Here is a 21,085-nt window from a genome sequence, read left to right as displayed (position 1 = left end):
AAATCACACAAACCCAGCCAAAGTACAAAGAAAGATTTTCATCTCCTGAAATTGACAGTGGAAATTGTTCTTGCTTAAACTATGTTAATTAATGGGTACGTGTGCAAATCTCCAACAATGATAAACAACTTAAAAAATTGGACACGTTGAAATACTTCTGGTCACAACACGAGGTGCCCAGATGCAGGTGTGAGGAGCTCCTTCAATGTGCCCAGCAAAACGCAACGTAAGGGTCTAAGGGTAAGAAAGACTTTTAATTGAATTATGTACTCTGATCTTTTCTTTGTCTTACTAAGCAAGAAAGGACAATGGGAGTAGAAATCAAACTGAATCGAATAGGTTGAATTAATTAATTCAATAATCTTTATATGTGTAATTTTTATAGGTGTAAAGCTTGATGTGAATTAACATTTGAAGTGTCTGATATAATTAATTTGAATTAATATTAGCTTCGGAAACATATAATTCATTGAATAGATTAATTAATTAACAGCTAGTAGAAGACATGTAACCAAACACAGAACATTCTTTTTTTATACTGAATTAAGAATTAAGAAACAATCAGAATTGGTACTCAGTTGATGCTAGTTTAATTACAGTCAGAGAGTATCAATTATTTCTCTCTCTCTCTTTTCTTTTTCATTTTCTTTTTTACTGAATCAATACTTAGAGCTTACATGGACAGGATCCATTACAATTATAAAAATTAATTGTTACAATATTTGAAGTACATAATTTGGTAGGAGAAAGTAAAAGATAGAGAGAAAGAAGTGCGGGGTGGGGGGGGAGAGAAAATTATATTTATCTGTGCATACTTGTCCACTTTACCTTTATTGCTTTGTTTTGATTTGATTATTGATCAACTAGATTTTCAATGACTAATTACTGATTGATCACGGATTAGACCTGATTGTAATATATATATATATATATATATATATATATATATATATATATCCCCCCAAAGGAACTACTTTTAATACAATCTGAAAACAACAAAATAGAAAGAAGATTATAAGGCAAGCAATTAGATAATAAAAACTTTTCTTAGGAGAAGCAAAGGGAAGAGAAAAGGAAAATAAAGATGACTACTATAACAAAATCGCAGACAACAAAAATACAAATGGCTTCAACTAACAGAAGAGTATATGTAGAACTGTCATTTAAACAAACTGATCCTATACAAACACTTTTGGAAGAAATGCGAAACTTCAAAAAAGAAGTACAGCAAGAATGTAAGGAGAATAGAAAAGAATCTAATGATAATCGTGATTTAGAAAAAAACTGATAAAAATTGGACCTTATAACAAAGGAAATCCTCTCCTTAAAAGAAGACATAGATATGCTTAAAACAAAAACAACTTAAAAGACTGTAAAAAAACCACTACAGAATAAACAGACGATAGAGGTAAAGTCAAAGGCTTTCCTGGCCGGCATCCATAGATTTTTGTGGGTTTTTCGGGCTATGTGGCCATGTTCTAGCAGAGTTTCTTTCTGACATTTCACCAGCAACTGTGGCTAGCATCTTCAGAGAATGCTTTGCCTGGAAAAATTGGGTCTATATATACTGTGTGAGTCTGGGAATGCAGGAGTGATTTGCATGTGTATTCTTCTGTGTTGATGTCTGACCTTAGCCTGGGAGGCTAATCCAAACGAGGATTAATGTCTGCTAATTGGTGATCATTATCTGCTGGGAAAGCCCCTGACTCTGAATGGTTTCCCATTTGCATTTGCTGAGTCCTTGTTTTGAAATTTAAAAAGCAACTGTAAAGGAAAGATTGCCCTTCGTGTGTTCACATACCTGTCTATTAGAACACGAACGTTATAGCTGCTGCAGAAGACATTCCTTTCTTCTAACTTGATACTGTCTGTCAACTGGCCATGATAAGCTTTATGCAAGTGTTCAAATTCCTTAAAGCAGAGTGAAGAACAATAGTGATTTGGTGATAAGAGATAAAACAGCACAGAAAGAAGTAAATGACTTCCCACTCCTAGATTTCCCTCTCAAGAAACACACCAGGAGCCAACCTAACCAGTATGGAAGCTGTCTAGGATAGGACTAGTACACATTCCCACAAATGGCTGAGTAGACATGAAGGGAAAGAGTGGCAGCTTCAGGCTGACAAAGCACCACTCTTCCATGCTCCAAGTTTCCTTTCATGATGTTATCCATAGACACAAATTCACCAGTGATAGGTAACCAAGTACAGCCTAAGAATTTTTCATTGCCTACTGAAATATAGTTCGAGAAATCCCAGGAATGCAGAACACCCATAAAGTACCTTGTGGATCTTGCTCCTGCTTCTGACTGGGACAATGTCACCATTTTGATTAATCTGAGGAATGGCAACGTTGACTATTTTGGCATAGTTGCCAATTGGTCTCTTAGGACACATCCCCTGCAAAAAAATAAGAGACACCACATAATTATTTAAACATGACAGTGGCCCTTCAATAAAGACACTGGTACTGAAAAGGCATCCCCACAATGTGTGTGTGTGTGTGTGTGTGTGTGTGTGTGTGTGTGTGTGGCTTCAAGTCATTTCCAACATGGCAACCCTAAGACAATCCTATCATGGGGTTTTTTTTTGGGGGGGGGCAAGATTCGTTCAGAGGAGGTTTGCTTTTGCCTTCCTCTGAAGCTGAGAGCATGTCACTTGCCTAAGGTCACCCAGTAGGCTTCATGACCAAGCAGGATATCTGGTCCAGAGTCCTAGTCCAACACTGAAACCAGCTGGGGTTTGGGTCCAAGACACACACACCCTCCATCGATACCAAAATCCATCGATGCTGAAGTCCCATTAAATACAATGTCATCATAAAATGGTGCCCCTTGTATAAAATGGCAAAAATCAAGGTTTGCTTTTTGGAATATATCTCATTTTTGAATATTTTCAAGCTGTGGATGCCTGAATCTGTTTATAAAACATCTGTGGATATGGAAAGCTGACCATGGAACTAGAATTGGGGACACATGGGCAAGGACTCTGCAGTTATTGTTAAGCTAGAGGGGTCACTCCTGGTAAAAGAGTCATTATGAATTGCCCATATTTGCATGCTTGTTTTCACAGAACAGTGTATAATAATACAATGAAGAAGAATTATGCTACCAACTAAAGCAGTTAACAATGTGAAAACATGGAGGCAATGGCAAAATCATAAACATTATAAAATTGTTTGAAGAATAAAATTAAAATAAAGAAAAGAGGAAAAATAGAAGATCCTATTATGCAAATAGAAACATAGACTAGGACTGTTATGACTGGTAGTTCCTCAGGGGACTCTTACTATACAAGGAGTTTTGGTGGTTCAGATCCTTGGTGCCTGGTTTTTTGTTTTTTACTTTATTTTATTTTCTGTACTATTTTCCCCAGTCTAGACATACTGTAGGTGGATTCAAGCTCCCCTGTTCCAGGGTCTATGCACTTGGGTTCAAATCACCAACTGGCCAAGAGGTTCACTGGGTGATCCTATCCCAGACACCTTCTCTTATAGCCTTATTGTATGAGGAAAGAAAGTGATAATGGAGCCGGAAGATCTCTGCCTTCTCCATGCCTTATTGCATAACTTTGTAGTGATTCAGTTCTCTTCCTGTGGGAGACAGTCATAAAAGTGTGTCTTTTGTCAAACATATTTTTCCAACTAGATGCACTTTTAAAATCATCTCCTGCAGAAAGAGAACTGAAGCACTATGACATCCTGTGATAAGGCATGGAAAAGGCCGCTACTCTCCTGTTCTGTATCCACTTTCTTTTCTGATACAATAAGGCTCTTACATCTACCTCCCTTATAGAAATCCTCAGCATATCTGCATTTTGGCCTTGTAAACATAAAACACAGCAGTGTACCACACAGAACCTTAACTGGAGAAGCATGGATAGAGTAGTTATGGAAATTAAAAACTTCTCAAGGTCAAGAAAAGAAGTGAGACAATGTTTTGGGGTTTGTTAAAAGTGAAACAAAATTAAGCACAGATTTACTTTGCTGGCTGGGACCATGTTGCACCTGACAGTTTAGTCTGATATTGTTTGGGCACCCATTTATTTTTATGTATTAATTTTATTTTTAAAAGGTTTTTTTGAATAAAATTTATTTTATTTTTTAAAATCATGGAAAAATTAAGCAGTGAAAAAAAATTCTGTCCAGCACCTTGGCTTAAGTACAGTGTGTACTTGTAACATGATATGCCTGCAAAAGCTTCTTATAGCACATTGGAAAGACATGAGCATAGCCTTTGGGAATTATATGTAGGCTTAAACGTTCATGCAATGTAATGTGGAAATTCAAGGACATTGTCATACATTGCTAATAAATGGACATAATTTTAATATACATGTTCACCATGTATACTAAGACACTAATGGATGGTGGTGTGGCAACAATCGATCCAACCTTAAACAAACAAACAAAAAGATAAATTGATGTTAGTTCCAAGCATGGCCTATCTGCGAGAGGGAATGTCTCCCCCAAATGGTAAAGAAATGTACTCACATACTTTTAGCTAGGTGGCAGATAGCAAATCTCAACATATACATTCACACTTCAGATTAACCCAATACATCAGCAAATAGGGTGGGTGCAGAGCACAAGCATTATGTATGAAGCAGAAGAAACACCAGGAAATGCAAGCTGAACTCGAGAAGTTATGGATTCAACTTAATATTTTAATGGAAATATGATGCAAACTAACAGCTTGACAAATACAGAATTGGCATCTCTTACAGATGAAGCCTTAAATGCTAAGATGTACATTCTCAAGATGTGTCCCTTGAGAATGTACTGGTGTCTGTCAAACATGGCACATTAATCGACCATTTCCACTTGTAGGGATGTAATTAATCCTTAAGTGTCTTCTCAAAGAAAGCAACAAGTCATTTTAGAAATGTTCTTCCTGCTGAGAGAAAGTCTATGAAAATCACACAATTCTGGAGACTATTCATAATTTATAACTTAATCCAAAGTTGTTTGGCACAGATAATATCGTTTTCTGCACAGGAAACAGCACTTTCTATGCAGAATATGCCATGTGCTATTTTCTGCAAAGTTCCAAATGGTGGTCAGACAGAGATTCTTCTTGTCAGGGTTTTGTTGACAATAGAAAAACATGTTTTTTGAGCATTAAAAATATTTTAAAATATTCTTTCCACACTTATTACTGGAGAGAGAGAGAAAAGTCAACAACTCAAAGAGGAAATGAAATATCCTGGGCCCATGAAGGGATGAAGAGTCCTCCTTTTGTGCCCCATAAGTGTCAAGCCTGAGTTTCTCTGTCAGTGAATGAGAGTAAAGAAGCATCCCAGCACCTGCAAGAATGCAATCCCACTTCGGCGGGAACGATTAGTTGTAACGTCCTTCTTAATTTCTTTAACCAGGAAATCCCAGTGTAGACTCACAGAGGAACATCTGTGTAAGGATTTCTGGTCTAGCATACCTAGAGGGTCGCAAAAAAAAAATGTTATTTTTTTAAATTGTATTTTATTAAACAAACAAGCATAACATTACATAAATGCAACCCTCACAGCGCTGAAAGCAACAAACCCATCTAAACACACTAAATCTTAAAAGTCCAGTCTCTTCTCCTGCATTCCCTCCCACTACTTTTCCTTCTTCATTTCATTCATCAACTCCCACCTGTCTACTCCTTGTTTACTTGCTCATTTATTCCATTTTCTCTAATGTTCTTTCCCCTGCTTCATTATCTCCTCATACCTACCACACTTCTCCCCATCCTTCTTCACTTCCATTCACCTTCCAACCTTCTTACTTCATCTGCCTTTCATCCTTCTCTTCCATTCTGCATTTAAATTTCCTTCCAGGAATACCTCATCCACTTTCATTGATTTATTTGTTCGTAATGATTTCCAAAAATTCCTAGTTAACCTTATGCTTTCTCCTTTCTAATATAGTTATCCTATTCTATAGTTATCCTATTCCTGCTCAAATCTACTCTAATTCTGTTCATTTTTCCTTGCTTCATTTCAATAATTCTTTATTATTTCTTTTGTTTTTCTCCTTTTCAACTCTATCTTTTTTATAATATGCTTATATGTGACCAAAGTCTTTTCCAATATTCCTTTATTGGATTCCATTCTTCTATTTTTGTTGTCTTATTGTTCAATCAAAAAATCAAAATCAAACATTTTTTTAAAAAAATTGTGATTCTGTTGGCACAAAAGAGAAATAATCAAGAGCCCTGAGGAAATTCAGAGATACTTACGCAAGATGCGCTTGGATAGGTGGATGGGCAGGCAGCGAATGAAGTCTTTGAAATTGCTAGTGCTAGGGGCTTTCTGGGGAGAGATGGGTGTAGAGGTTGTGACATTCAATACAACTGAAAGGCGAGGCTCATCATCATCCATGCCCTCAGATATGTCTCCAGAGAGCTGATCTGACTCTTTGGACCAAGCTCTTTGCACATGTAGATGAGCTGTGGTAAGAACAGGAGAGCCAGCAAGTAGTTCAGTAAGGACTGGGATGATAAAACCCATCTTCTGTTTTCCCACATTGCTCCTTAACCAAGTGGTGAAGGCATCAGAGCAGTGGGCCTCCACACCAACTTGCCAAATATAGACCAAAGCTTTGTAGAAAACACAGCCCTATGATGTATGTTTTTAAATATTTTCTCTATTTTTCTTGTTAATTTTGCTATTCTTTTATATCAACAACAACAATAAAAATACAACCCTGTAGATAGAGCTCCTTAGAACCTTAAAATAATTGATATTCATTATGTAAGCACACTGTTAACTGCAGTTGTTTTCAAATGAATTTGTTTTCCCCCTGAAGAAAACCTATAGGCAAATGGTGTCTCTGGGCAGAACTGACATAGAACTAGGGGCAAAGTTTTTTTAAAATGAACTTCAACCACAAGGCCTAGGAGTAAAAATAAAGCAAACAATTAGAAAACATAGCCAAGATAACGATTTACTGTTTAAAACAGTGCTTCTTGAGCTATCTGATGTGGGGACCAGCAGTTAATCATTTCCAATAGGTCAATGATCAGCACCATATTGGTGCCCATTGTCTACAATGGTTTCTTTCTTTCCTGGGACTCACCAGGGACGGGACTGGCAGCCAATGGACCAGGGACTGGCACTAATCTGGGGACCAATACTTTGGATGGCACTACTTTAAACCATACAATATACTTTTCTTTAATAATTGTGCAATGGGTCCCTTCTTCTTCCTTGCACAACTTTTAGTTTCCTTTGCCTTTGTTTTTGAATGTGAAAACTAGATATAAATCCCAACACTCTATGACAAAATTCTGATGTAGGAAAATTTACTTTTAAATTAAAAGGTTCACATAAAGTGATTTTTAAATTGTTATTGATAAACATTGCAGATACAGTGGGCCCATGGTATCTCCTGAGGTTTGGTTCCAAGCCCCCCCCCCCCCCCCCATGTATACCAAAACCTGTGGATGCTCAAGTCTCATTGTATACAATGGCATAGTAAAATGATATCCCTTATATAAAATGGCAAAACTGAGGGTTGATTTTTAGAATATATATATATATTCAAGCCATGGATTATTGAATCTGTGGCTACAGAATCTGTGGATACAGAATCTGTGGATACGGAGGGCTTATTGTATATGTGATATTTTTCCTATACTGTTTAGATACATATTATAAATACCCTTGATGGGTGTCTTTCCTATTAGTAAATGACAACTAGAATCATGTTGGTTAGTTCCATTCTGGTTAGACCATGAAATCAACTATTAAAATGAGTCAATGTGTACTTGATTCTGATTGGTTAAGTGTCTCTACTCTCACTGGAGTTAAAAATAATATTTTGACTAACAATGTATACAGGCTTCTTGTGGCCCTGAGGCTCAAAAGATCCCTGTTTTATTCCTCTCCCTCCACCCCACCCCCTTTTTCAAGACTGAAGGCTTGGGTAAGTTGACTCTCTCTTATCTGGAATTCCAAATATGAAATACTTCAAAATCCAAAATTGTCCATATCTTTGCTTGATCTTGGTTTAGTGTACACAAATTTTGTTTCATGTACAAAATTATTTAAAATATTGTGTATAAAATTACCTTCCAGCTGTGTGAATAAGGTGTATATAAAATATAAATGAATTTCATATTTAGACTTGGGTCCCATCTCCAAGATATCTCATTCTGTAACTGCAGGTATTCCAAAATCCAAAAAAACCTCTGAAATCTAAAAGACTTCTGATCCCAGACATTTCAGATAAGGGAGATTCAACCTGTACATGTAGGAGAAAGTGGTCTTTCAGATAACCTGCTCCCATGACATGTAGGGTTTTAAAGGTTAAAACAAGTCATTTGAACTCTTCCGTATTCTGGGGGAGGCTGCTCTATATCGTGCTCTTAGGTAATAGCTTGCACATTCCTACTGCAATTATAAAACTGGAGGATTTCCAGCCAGAAACTGTTTAAAGGTGTAAAGACACACAATGAAAATAAGAATGCCTCATCTTCTCACCCATTACTTCTCTTAATTTATGCCAGCAAGCCTCATCTGAACCTACACATGCAGCCTACACATTCAACAGAGGTGTCTGGAAGAAATAAAAATTAGTGCGAAACCCATGCTGGAAGCAAGTTAGTTGACATAAATTCAGGTAAAATGGAAGCATATGTGGCCTATCTCACAGGATCATTATAAAGAAGATTAGAAGTGGCATAAGTTTTAAAATGTCATATATTTTATATATTTGATATATAAATAAAATATAATCATACCAAATATACCACTCCTCTCTGAAGTATGACAACTTTCCATGCCTGATGAAAAGCAAGCAGACTGAGATGCAAGATGGTTGGTAACCTGGGAAGCAGATTTCGCCTGGTCCTTTGGCACAACTGTCTCATCAGTCAGGGCTGAAAATATCAAAGTCAGGTAATTTTACTGAAAATTAAAACACAAAGAAATTTCACAAAAGATAGCTCTAGGTAAATCCATACCATGGTGTACATTATGGGAAGGACCATCCTAGCAACCCTGGATCACTGTTTCTACAAGAGGATGCTGAAAAGTTCTCAGCCCAACAAAGAAGGGAATGACCTCGAGCCATTACATGCCATTCTACATATGAACCCCAAAGTTCAACGCACTTGGCACATTGTTTCTCAAGATTCTTTAACCCTTCTTTAAAAATTATAATGTCTGGTCACTGAAATACTGCTTTGCTATTATCGCCTCTGAATCATTCAAACATTTTCTTCTTTTCAAACTTAAAGGTTTGGAAATGTGAACCAGTAAGATTGCGCAAGATCTGGTGAGAAGGGTGAGTTGGGACATGTACTCAAACCCCAAATTCTTCAAAACATCCATCATCTTGCTAGCCCTGTGAGCAGTTGCATTGTTCTGCAAAAAAGAAAACATCTTTCTGCAGCTTCCCTCACCATTTTTCCTTCAATGCCTCCTTTAACTGGCACAGCAAGTCAGAGCAGTATTCTGCATTAACAGTTTGGACCTTCTGAAGAAAGTCAGCCATCAAAATACCTTCAGTGTCCCAAAAAAATTGTGGCCATGACCTTTCCTTTGAGTCGTAAATGTTTTTGGCAGTTGCGAACCTGAATGCCACCACTGTAAGGCTATTGTTTGGTGTCTGGATCACAGCGATGATGAGTCATTCAAAAACATTATCACCAGATTGCTCAAAATGCTGCAAAATCAATTTGGAGGTATTCAGTCGATTTCGTTTCTGGTCAACATTCAAACATTTTGGCAGCCACTTGGCTGACAGCTTCTATATAGCTAATGCATTATAAACCCAATGCAATCTCAGGATATCTCTAGTGTTTTAGCTTAAATTCACCAATCTGCCAAAATCAGGTCATGAACACAACAATTGCAGGAATCAATATTGTTGAAGGCCTCCCAGACATTGCTGCCTCTTCAGTCTCAAAATCTCCACACAGAGTTTGCACACCACTTCTCTGCAGTTGAGTATGACAAGCACTTGTCACTCAGTGTTTGTACCATACTCATGGATTTCTTTTGGAGTTTTCTTCTGCAGGAACAAGAACTTCATGATCTCCCAATGTTCAGCACTTGAAAATGTCAAACTTTTTGTTTGCATGGCTCTATCAATGATCTGAAAAAAATCAGAAATTAGAGCTACAATCCTGTAAATTGGCAGTTTAAAACACAAAATAACACTTTCAAGCTACAGTGACAATATTATGCTCAGATTTTGGGAAATGAGTCAGTCTGAGAAACGAAGTGCCAAGTGTGTCGAACTTTAGGATGAATATAGAATCATAGAATCATAGAATCATAGAATCATAGAGTTGGAAGAGACCACAAGGGCCATCCAGTCCAACCCCCTGCCATGCAGGAAATCCAATTCAAAGCATCCCTGACAGATGGCCATCCAGCCTCTGTTTAAAGACCTCCAAGGAAGGAGACTCTATCACCCTTCGAGGGAGTGCATTCCACTGTCGAACAGCCCTTACTGTCAGGAAGTTCCTCCTAATGTTCAGGTGGAATCTCTTTTCCTGTAGCTTGCATCCATTGTTCTGGGTCCTGTTCTCTGGAGCAGCAGAGAACAAGCTTGCTCCCTCTTCAATATGACATCCTTTCAAATATTTAAACAGGGCTATCATATCACCTCTTAACCTTCTTTTCTCCAGGCTAAACATCCCCAGCTCCCTAAGTCGTTCCTCATAGGGCATGGTTTCCAGACCCTTCACCATTTTTGTCGCCCTCCTTTGGACACGCTCCAGTTTCTCAATGTCCTTTCTGAATTGTGGCGCCCAGAACTGGACACAATATTCTAGGTGGGGCCTGACCAAAGCAGAATACAGTGGCACTATTACTTCTTTTGATCTAGACACTATACTTCTATTGATGCAGCCTAAAATAGCATTGGCCTTTTTAGCTGCCACATCACACTGTTCACTCATGTTCAACTTGTGGTCTACTTGGACTCCTAGGTCCCTTTCACACGTAGTTTCATTCAGCCAGGTGTCACCCATCCTATATCTGTGCATTTTATTTTTCCGCCCTAAGTGCAATACCTTACATTTCTCTGTGTTGAATTTCATTTTGTTAGCTTTGGCCCAGCTTTCTAGTCTATTCAGGTCATTTTGAATCTTGATCCTGTCCTCTGGGGTATTAGCTATTCCTCCTAGTTTGGTGTCATCTGCAAATTTGATAAGTATGCTCCCAATTCTGTCATCCAGGTCATTGATAAAGATGTTGAATAGCACTGGGCCCAGGACAGAGCCCTGTGGGACCCCACTGGTCACTTCTCTCCAGGATGAAAAGGAGCCATTGTTGAGCACCCTTTGGGTTCGGCCGGTCAACCAATTACAGATCCATTTAACAGTTCCTTTGTCTAGCCCACATTTTACAAGCTTGTTTGCAAGAATGTCATGGGAAACCTTGTCAAAGGCCTTACTGAAATCAAGATATACTATATCCACAGCATTCCCTTCATCTACCAAGCTGGTAATTTTATCAAAGAAAGAGATTAGGTTTGTCTGGCATGACTTCTTTCTCTGAAACCCATGTTGACTTTTTGTGATTATGGCATTGCCTTCTAGATGTTCACAGACTCTCTGTTTAATGATCTGCTCCAGAATCTTTCCTGGTATTGATGTCAGACTAACTGGACGATAATTGTTGGGATCCTCTTTTTTTCCCTTTTTGAAGATGGGGACAACGTTTGCCCTCCTCCAGTCAGCTGGGATCTCTCCTGTTCTCCAGGAGTTCTCAAAGATTATTGCCAATGGCTCCGATACTACATTTGCCAGTTCTTTTAATACCCTTGGATGGAGTTCATCTGGTCCCGGAGACTTAAATTCATTTAGATTAATAAGGTGTTCCTCTACTATCTCTTTACTTATTCTGTGCTGAAATTCCCCTATTCTGTCCTCTGCTCCATTATCCTCAGGTTGAGCACCCTTTGCCTTTTCTGCCTTTTCTATGTGGAATAACATGTAAATTTAATGGCTCTAGGACCTAGGTCATTTCCTTCTTGGTAGAGCTGATAACTTTTCAGCACCCCTCGTGAAAAGGGCCCAAGATCATATAATAAATTCCTTGACCAAGTAGGGATTTAAACTGGGGTCTCTCTGTTCCAAGTTCAACACTCAACTATTACCCTAGTTCCCTGTGCTTGTTCCTACAGAAGAGTAGTTATTATAAAAATGATATCACAGCTGGAACACAGTGGTAGAAAAAATGCAACTGTTATTGTGCCAAACTGATATAATTAGAATGCCAATTAGTAATATGCATACTTAAAATAATTTGAAAAATATGAAAAATAGATTGCCCAGATTTGAGAAGATGGAGGATGGCCGTCCTGTATTAGGGTGCATCCAGACTGATTAAAAAGTCCAAAATTTTGTTCCTGTTCTTTATTATTTTATTTTGCAAATCCATATGCGTTCTGTTTATCTCAAAATATGTTCTCTCAGCTCCTGGAACAATCAGAGACATTTTATATCACCTCTCCAGGTCAGGTTATTTCGTCCCAAAGTAAAACTGGAAATAACAGGAACAAACTCGGGGACTTTTCTATCAGTCTGGATGCACTCATAATCTAACAGAATAAAACAAGTTACAATAGTTACTAATATTGTGTACACAAGCAACTGGATAAAAAGGCTTTAATTTAAAACAACAATCCTGTTTCAGCTTGGCACAGACACGAAGCCAACGTCAGTGCCAATTTTGCCTCCAAGAGATAGCTTTATCCTACAGCTTCCATCGACCCTTGCCAAAATAGTAAATACTGAGGAATTATGGGAGTAACAGACTCAGAAAATCCGGAGAGCTACAGTTGTTCACCCTAATCCAAAATATGTTTCACCAGGTTTTTCTCAGAAACTTCTAAGGAAAGATCTTTTAATTCAGTGTCCCTTGCCTTCTTATTTCTATGCTGGAACTGTCCTATTTGCTTTTGGTGTTTGCTCATTCTCAAGACAACCTAAATGTGAGGTTAAACATACCTGCAGTTGACATACATGTTTTTAAAAATGTCATTGACAGCTAGTAAGGAGTGCTGGTAATTATCAGAACCGGAAGGGAAGTGGAATTTATTCCCAATAAAACAAGTAGCTGCAAGGAATACTTTCCATCAAGAATGCAGCAGTGAAAAAAGGGTTAACCCTCCTTTCCTTTCTGCTGAAAACTTACACCAAAAAAGATAAAAATAAAATGATAGTGTTATGATTTCACTTCATAAGATGTTGCCCTGGCAGCAAATCATGAGATCTTTAGTTTGGTCAAAGGCAGCAGAGGATCTCTCTCTGTCCTGAACTGCAAATCCCAGGATTCCATAGGATGGAACTACGACATTTCAAGTGGAATTGTAGTGCTATAACTGTATAGTGTGAAAGCGTCCCAGGTCTGGTTGTACTCTCAGTTGATGGTGGTGATGGTGGAGGGATTAAAGTGCTTTCTTGGGTCATTTTGGGAGTCTTTCCCCCTTTTAAATCGTTTTCTTAATTAAAAAAATGTTTTGGGGCTTTTTTTCCAAAAAAAGAAAATAAAGTCATCTCAAACTGGATTACTTCTGCAATATGTTTTAGACCATTTTCAAGTTACCAATATTGGGGGCAGCCAATGTGTTGCAGTGGTGTTAGTATCAGATAGCATCGATAGCCAATACTCAGAAAACTGGCCAGACTATCTGGGAGCTGAGAGTTATAGTCCAAAAAGTAACTTTTCAAAGCTGTGCCTTACAGAACATTGCAATGTTACCTGATTCCTCTTTTTTCAATGTGAAATTCCCATCTTGGCTTAACAAAATACGAATCAGGCTAGCAGCCATCAGCAACAACTGTGAGTCACACATTTGCAGCAAAAGCAGCAAATAATTGGCTTTGGTCCAGAAACTGGCATGTAAGAACCACTTCCAGAGGCTTGCCATGGACTGCTCCAATTTTTGAGGATCCAATGCCCGATCCAAGGTGGATGAGACCATGAAGCTGGAGCTGACGCAGGAACGTGAATAGGTGAAATCTTTGGCATTTGTCGGCCGTAACAGGTTCCAGGCATAGTTCAAGAGGTCTTGACTTTTGAACCGCTTGATGATCCCCACCAAGAATTGCCTCTGAGAAGCATGGCTGGCCCGCACAAACCATTCTCGGGTGGAGAAGGTCTTCCAGGACAAGATACAGGATTTGCAGTTGTGGCAAACAGGCACCAAGTCTGTTTGCTTCTCACACCGTAGGTCTGGGGTATACTCTAATTTATATTCCAGGATCTCAGGTACCACCGGCTCGACTGGAGGGCGGGTTTTCATTCTGTCAGACCCTTTTAAAGGACACAGGGTTAACTCAAAATTCAAGTAGTCTTCCTGTCAGACCCTAAGTGTCTATCTAGCAGCAACAGTCCTGTGCTGTTAACAAGTGAAAGAGGCTTCTGTTTGTGGAACTCTTTTATTTTTCAGAACTCCTAGGAAACACAGTTGCTACCGTAATTCTCCTACAACGTGCCTGAATAAACATTTCTGTAGCTATCACACCACAGAGATTCTAATAGACAAGGAATGCTATTTCTGCATGAAAACAAATACACAGACACATACATTTTTTTAAAAATCACAAAATATGATAGCTATGAGGGGGAGATGAAAAAGTTAGTGGGACAGGCCAAACCTTCTGAGTCCATTCAGCAAGACAGAGAAATATTTGAGGTTCCTCTGCATTTTCTTCTCTTGCTAGTGGGGAGAAATGACAACTGATCATAAGGAACAGAGGGAAACCTCAGATGTTTGTGTAATTATATTTGGTTAGACCAGTGTTTCCCCATCTGCAAAACAACAAGAACAAACAGTACAAACATGTTCTTTCAAATTCTGATATTCTTATCTTCAAACATATTGTACAAGTTTTGGAACATTTAAAAAGTGTTCTATAAATGCAAATGCTGTTCATATTTATTACTCCAATATTTAAGATCACCAGAGTGAAAATGAGAGACAGCCCCTGTATCTTTAATGGATCTGTAGGAGCGGGAATGCAAAAGATGAATACAACGAAGTGGAGAGAATAGAAACAAGGAGCTGAATTATCTGTCTCTGCTTTCTATCTGTTCGTATAGCCCAGGATGGCCATATTTCTACACCCCTGCCAAGATACTCGTATGTTCTCAAAAATGGAACCACATTTGATTGTCTGGCCAAGGGCATGGAAGGTTTATCTGGAAAAAAACATCTCCTAGGCTGCTGCCATACTGCAGAATTAATGCATTTTGACAACATTTCAACTGCCATGACTCAGTACTATGGAATCCTGGAATGTGTAGTTTGTTGTGGCACCAGAGCCCTCTGACAGAGAAGGCTAAATGGATTACCAAACTACAAACCCCAGAATTCCATAGCATTGAGTCATGGCAGTTAAAGCAGTGCAAAACTGCACTAATTCTGCAGTATGGATGCAGCCATAGTCAAAATCTTACACCCAACACTCATTTCTGAAAGAAGGAATGCCATTATGTACCTTCAACATGTCTGCTAAGTTTCCCAATTAAATTTCCAAACATCCCTTGATATATTCATCAAACTAGATATGCAATATTAAAGTAGTGGCATAAGTGGATTTGGTTTGCAATGGCATCCATAGCACTGGGATAAGTACTATGGGGGCATGTGTCTACAGCTGCATGGGAAAAATGGGAGATAGAGGAGCATACTAGGGATGCGCATCCCCCTCACGCATTCCAGACAGGCATCAGCAAGCCAAAGAAGGGTCCTGCTAGATCAAATAATATCAAATAAACTCTTTCATCTTTTTTGCGTTTACTTGAAACACCCCCTTCTTGTCACCTAATATTGGGGACTCTCTAGATCTTCTCTCTGTGTTGCAAAATTCATGAAGCATCATCAATCACAATCAATCCTCATTTCCTGGATAGCTAAACAAATATTTTACTTTGGAAGCCTTTCCGTATTCTGTCGTATGGTAATCAAACTTTTTTTAAATTTAACTTTATTATTAAAAGACATTAATACAAATTTATACATACATACCAAAAGGTTCCAAGAAGCCTTAGAGGGAGTTATGATTGGGAACGATAGCGATTCTGTCAACACCCTGGTACATAACTGGAATAACATCCTTACCGGGGCAATAGACTCTATCGCTCCCGAGCGTCCTTACCAGCCCACTCCAAATAGAAAACCCTGGTACACGGAAGATCTTCGCCAGATGAAGCGGGATGCACAACGACTAGAGCGCCACTGGCGGAAACATCAGCGCATATCTGACAAGGCACTCCATGAGAACATATTACGATCCTACGGAGTGGCAATCAATGCAGCAAAGAATTCATTCTGTGCTGCACGGATTGCATCGGCAGAGTCTCGTCCAGCAGAGCTGTTCAGGGTGGTTAGGGAACTAACACAACTGCCAGTCACCCTGAACCCTCTATTAGGACCAACTATAGCCTGCTGCGACACTTTTAATGACTTTTTTGCCGATAAAATCTCTCAGATAAGGGCTGATCTTGACGCTGGTCTTCTGACAGAATCACGAGAAGAGATGTCCAGTGACTCTGGAAACAAGGTTATTCTGGATCGATTTCAGTTTGTAAATACCGAGGACGTGGACAAGCTCCTTGGCTGAGTAAAAAGGATGACATGTCCTCTCGACCCTTGCCCATCTTGGTTGACCGTTCAGGGAGGAGATGCTATAAAAACTTCATTACATCTTATAATTAATGCATCTCTTCAGGAGGGTATATTTCCATCCGCCTTAAAACAGACAATAGTGAAACCACTTTTAAAGAAACCCGCCCTAGACCCCCTGCAGATGTGTAACTACAGATCGGTCTCCTTATTACCATTTCTGGGCAAGGTGATCAAGAGGACAGTCGCCTTTCAACTCTAAGCCGTCTTGGATGAAACCGATTATCTGGACCCATTTCAAACTGGCTTCAGAGCGGGATACGGAATTGAGACTGGCATGGTTGCCTTAGTCGATGATCTCCATCTGGGCATTGACAGGGGTAGTGTGACCCTGTTGGTGCTCTTGGACATCTCAGCGGCCTTCAATACCATCGACCATGGTATCCTTCTGGAACGCCTGAGAGAGTTGGGTATTGGTGGCACTGTGCTCCAGTGGCTCCAGTCCTACCTCACGGGCAGATTCCAGATGGTAAGGCTGGGGGACAGTTGCTCTCATAAAAGAGAGCTGACATCTGGCGTCCCTCAGGGCGCCATTCTGTCCCCTATGCTATTTAACATTTACATGAAGCCGCTGGGATAGATCATCCGGAAACATGGAGCACAGTGTTATCAGTATCCTAATGACACCCCGATCTATCTTTCTGGTTCCAACAGATACAGTGACTAGGGAAGGCACCTCTCCTCTGGATGCCTGCCTGGGGTCAGTAATGGGCTGGATGAGGGAAAACAAACTCAAGCTGAATCCAGAGAAAACAGAGGTACTCGTGATAGGTACCCCAAGTCCAGACAGTAGAATTTGCCATACAGTCCTGGACGGGGTCACACTTCCCCTAAAGGACGGAGTTCGTAGTTTGGGAGTAATCCTGGACTCATCCCTACAATTATCATTCCAAGTGGATGCGATGGCCAGGAGTGCTTGGTACCAGCTTCGGCTGATGTGCCAGCTACGTCCCTGTCTGGACCGAAAGGACCTTGAAACAGTAGTACACGCACTGGTAACCTCTCGTTTAGATTTCTGTAATGCGCTCTACATGGGGCTACCTTTGTACCAAGTTCGGAAGCTTCAGTTAGTTCAAAATGCTGCAGCCAGATTGGTCGCCAGATCCTCAAGGCAAGACCATATAACACTGGTACTAAAATCTCTTCACTGGCTGCCAATTAGCTTCCGGGCCCAATACAAAGTGTTGGTTATTACTTTTAAAGCCCGACATAATCCGCCCCGCACCCTCAGAACAACAGGGAAGTATCTACTTGAGCATCCCAGGGTAAGATTAACATCTACCCATCATAGAACATTCTTGGCCATGGCCCCCACACATTGGAATAAGCTCCCAGAAGAGATACGCTGCATCCCTACATTGGAAACCTTCAAGAAGGCATTAAAAACTTATCTCTTCCAATTAGCATATCCTCCCAACTCTTTGTAAAGTCTACCCCTCTACAGAAATTAAATTAAGACCCCAATTAGGACTGGCACATTGCATGTTTTGTAGATAGATATCATTTTTTATAAATTGTTTTTATTAATTATTGTTGATATTATAGCAAATTGTATTTTTAACTATAATTGTATATTGTCTTGTTGTTTTATACTCTGTTGTAATCACGCTTCGATCCACTGGGAGAAGCGGGAAATACAAATAAAACGTATTATTATACAATTTCATTCTTGACATAAACATATACATAAATACAAATATAAATGAAGAATAAAAGAATACCATCACCTTCTTTGCAAATATGACCCAACTACAGATTCCCTTTCCAAACTCACTCTCCTTTCCTTTTCTCCTTTCGTCCCTTTCATCTGTCCCATCTATCTCTTTTACCTTGCTATCTCTTCCTTCATCTTCACTAACACCTACCTTCTCCTACATACTCAAACCTTCAACACTTAATCTTTCTTCTTAACATTACAACCTTCTATTCCTTTCTTGCTAGTTCTCTCTATTCTTCATCTTCCAATCATACTTTCCCTTTCATACTGACTTCCTTCCTACCAGTATCTGTCTCATTATTGCTAATTTCTGACTTTCTTAGATTCAATCTTATCCTTGTGGATCCAATCTCCCTTTATAATTATTGCAAATTCATTACTGCTACCTTGCCCCATTTTACTTCAAGAAATTCAGTTACTTTCCCCCATTCTTAAATAAATTGTTCTTTAGGTTTATTTCTTATAGCATGCGTTAATTTGTCCATCTCCATCCCATCATATAATTTTATTAACCATTCTTCTTTTGTTGAGCTATCTTCACATTTCAATTTTTGTGCAAAACAAATTCGTGCCAGGGTAACCATGTAAAATACAATATTTTCATTTTTGCCCTCTATTTCATAATTCAATATGCCTAATAAGTAAAATTCTGGTTTTAATTGTATTTTTTTCTTTAATAGTTCAGTAATTTGATCATTTATCATCTTCCAATATGTTTTTGCCCATTTAAATGTCCACCAACAATGGTAAAAAGTGCCTATTTATTTTTTACATTTCAAACAGAGGTTCTTTTTCGTTTTGTAAATCTTTGCAATTTTTTCTGGTGAGAAGTAACACTGATAAAACATTTTATAAAAATTTCAGCTTAAATTCTGAGAGACTGTGAATTTAATATTATCTTGCCAAAGTTTTTCCCATTGAGACATCTGAATAGCGTGCCCAATGTTTTTTGCCCATTTAATCATTTGTTCCTTGACAATTTTTTCTTCCATTTCATATCATATAACTTCCCAATTAGTTTGTTTTTCTTCTCTATTAGAATTTTCCCTAAATCAGATTTACCTTCTTCTAATTCAAACCCATATGTTTTATGGCCATTGTATATCTTTCAAAAAATTGTCTCTGTGTAAACCAGTTAATGTCCCATCCTTCTTTGTTCAATTTTTCTCTTGTTTTTAATTCTAACTTGCCATCTTTCTTTTCTAAAATATCTTCATATCTCTACCATATTACTAGTCTAACCATTTCCTTTCCATAAAATGCTTCATGGGGGGATATCCATCCCTCCATTTCTTGGTATTATCCTTCTTTTATATTTATTCCACACTCTGATCGAGGCTTTCATTATACAATGATTTCCAAAGACTTTATTTTGCTTGTCTTTCCCGTAGGCTAAGTATGCATGCCATCCATATCTTGCGCATCTCCCTCCAACTCCAATAATCTATTGTTCTTTAACATAATTCATTCTTTTATCCATAGCAAACAGCATGCCTCAAAATTTAATTTTAAATTTGGGAAATTTAAACCTCCTCTTTCACATGAGTCCTGTAATACTTTTAATTTGATTCTTGGTTTCTTCCCTCTCCAGACGAATTGAGAGAGATCTTTGTTCCAATTTTACTCCACAAATTTTTATAATTGTTTTCAAATATTTCTGCGGGTTTTTTTTTTGTTTTTTTTTTTTGTTTTTTTTTTGTTTTGTTTTTTTTTGTAATTTGTATTCCCAAATATTTAATTTCCCCCCTACTTTTATACCTGAATTTGCTTCCAATTGTTTTTCTCCTTTTTCCTTTACATTTTTGGTCAGGCTAGCTGATTTGTTCTTATTAATTTTACATCCTGTTATTAGTCCAAAACCATCTAATTTTTCCAAGATTTTCCCTATATTTTCAATTGGATCTTCCATGATCATTATTACATCATCAGCAAAAGCTCTAATTTTGTAATTATGTTTTTTAATCTTAGTCCCTCTTAAACTATTATCTGTTTTTATATCTTTTATAAATAACTCCATAATTAGAAGGAACAAGAGTGACAAAAGAGGACAACCTTGTCTTACCCCTCTCTGAATTTTTATAAATTTTGTCTTCTCTCCATTGATTCTTATTTGAGCCTTTTGGTTTTTATAGATCTTTCTCATCCAATTAATAAAATTATTCCCTATCTTGATTTTCTTTAATAGTTCCAGTAATGTATGCCAATTTATCAAATTGAAAGACTTTTCAAAGTTCCCTCCCCCCCAAAAAAAAATCCTAATTTTTTGTTGCAGTGTTGTTCATAATACTCTAAAATGTCAATTACAATCCTTGCATTTTCCCTCATATGGTGTTTTGGCAGAAAGCCCCTTTGTTCCTCATCAATCAAATTTTCTAAACATTTTTTAACCGGTTGGCTAGAATAATTGAAAAAAAATATAATCATTATTGAGTAGTGATATTGGTCAGTAGTTTGATGGGTCTTGAGTATCTTTATCTTCTTTCGGTATCAAGATGATTTCCGCTTCCCTCCATGAGTCCAGTATGTTTCCTTCCAGGGCTTCATTCACTACTTATTGTAGTGGACATCCTAATTCCTTGCTAAACATCTTAGAAAATATAGTCGTTAAACCATCGTTACCTGGCACCTTTCCCAGTTTGCACTGACTTATTGCTTCCCAAATTTCAGTCTTAGTTATTGGTTGACTCAATTGCTGTTGTTGTTCTCCTGACAAGTTTCCAATTTCATGTTTATCTAAAT

General features: G+C 38.3%; 1 protein-coding gene across 1 annotated transcript; it reads right to left on the bottom strand.

Moving 5' to 3' along the window:
- Positions 1-161: 161 nt before the first annotated feature.
- Positions 162-14,313, bottom strand: LOC149322077 (F-box and WD repeat domain containing protein 10B-like). The gene is made up of 7 exons (XM_089523077.1): positions 13,701-14,313; positions 8,723-8,860; positions 6,218-6,427; positions 5,304-5,431; positions 2,283-2,399; positions 1,802-1,911; positions 162-234 (listed from the first exon to the last, which is right to left on the bottom strand). Exons 1-7 carry the CDS (start codon positions 14,242-14,244, stop codon positions 162-164), a joined length of 1,320 nt encoding a protein of 439 aa, XP_089379203.1. The 5' UTR covers positions 14,245-14,313.
- Between the last annotated feature and the right edge of the window lie 6,772 nt (positions 14,314-21,085).

The sequence above is a fragment of the Sceloporus occidentalis genome, unplaced genomic scaffold (assembly GCF_023333645.1).
Source record: "Sceloporus occidentalis isolate IW3139 unplaced genomic scaffold, rSceOcc1.0.p SCAF_1, whole genome shotgun sequence".
Taxonomy (NCBI): domain Eukaryota; kingdom Metazoa; phylum Chordata; class Lepidosauria; order Squamata; family Phrynosomatidae; genus Sceloporus; species Sceloporus occidentalis.
The sequence above is the reverse complement of the archived record's forward strand: the minus strand, read 5'-3'. Positions and strand labels throughout refer to the sequence as shown.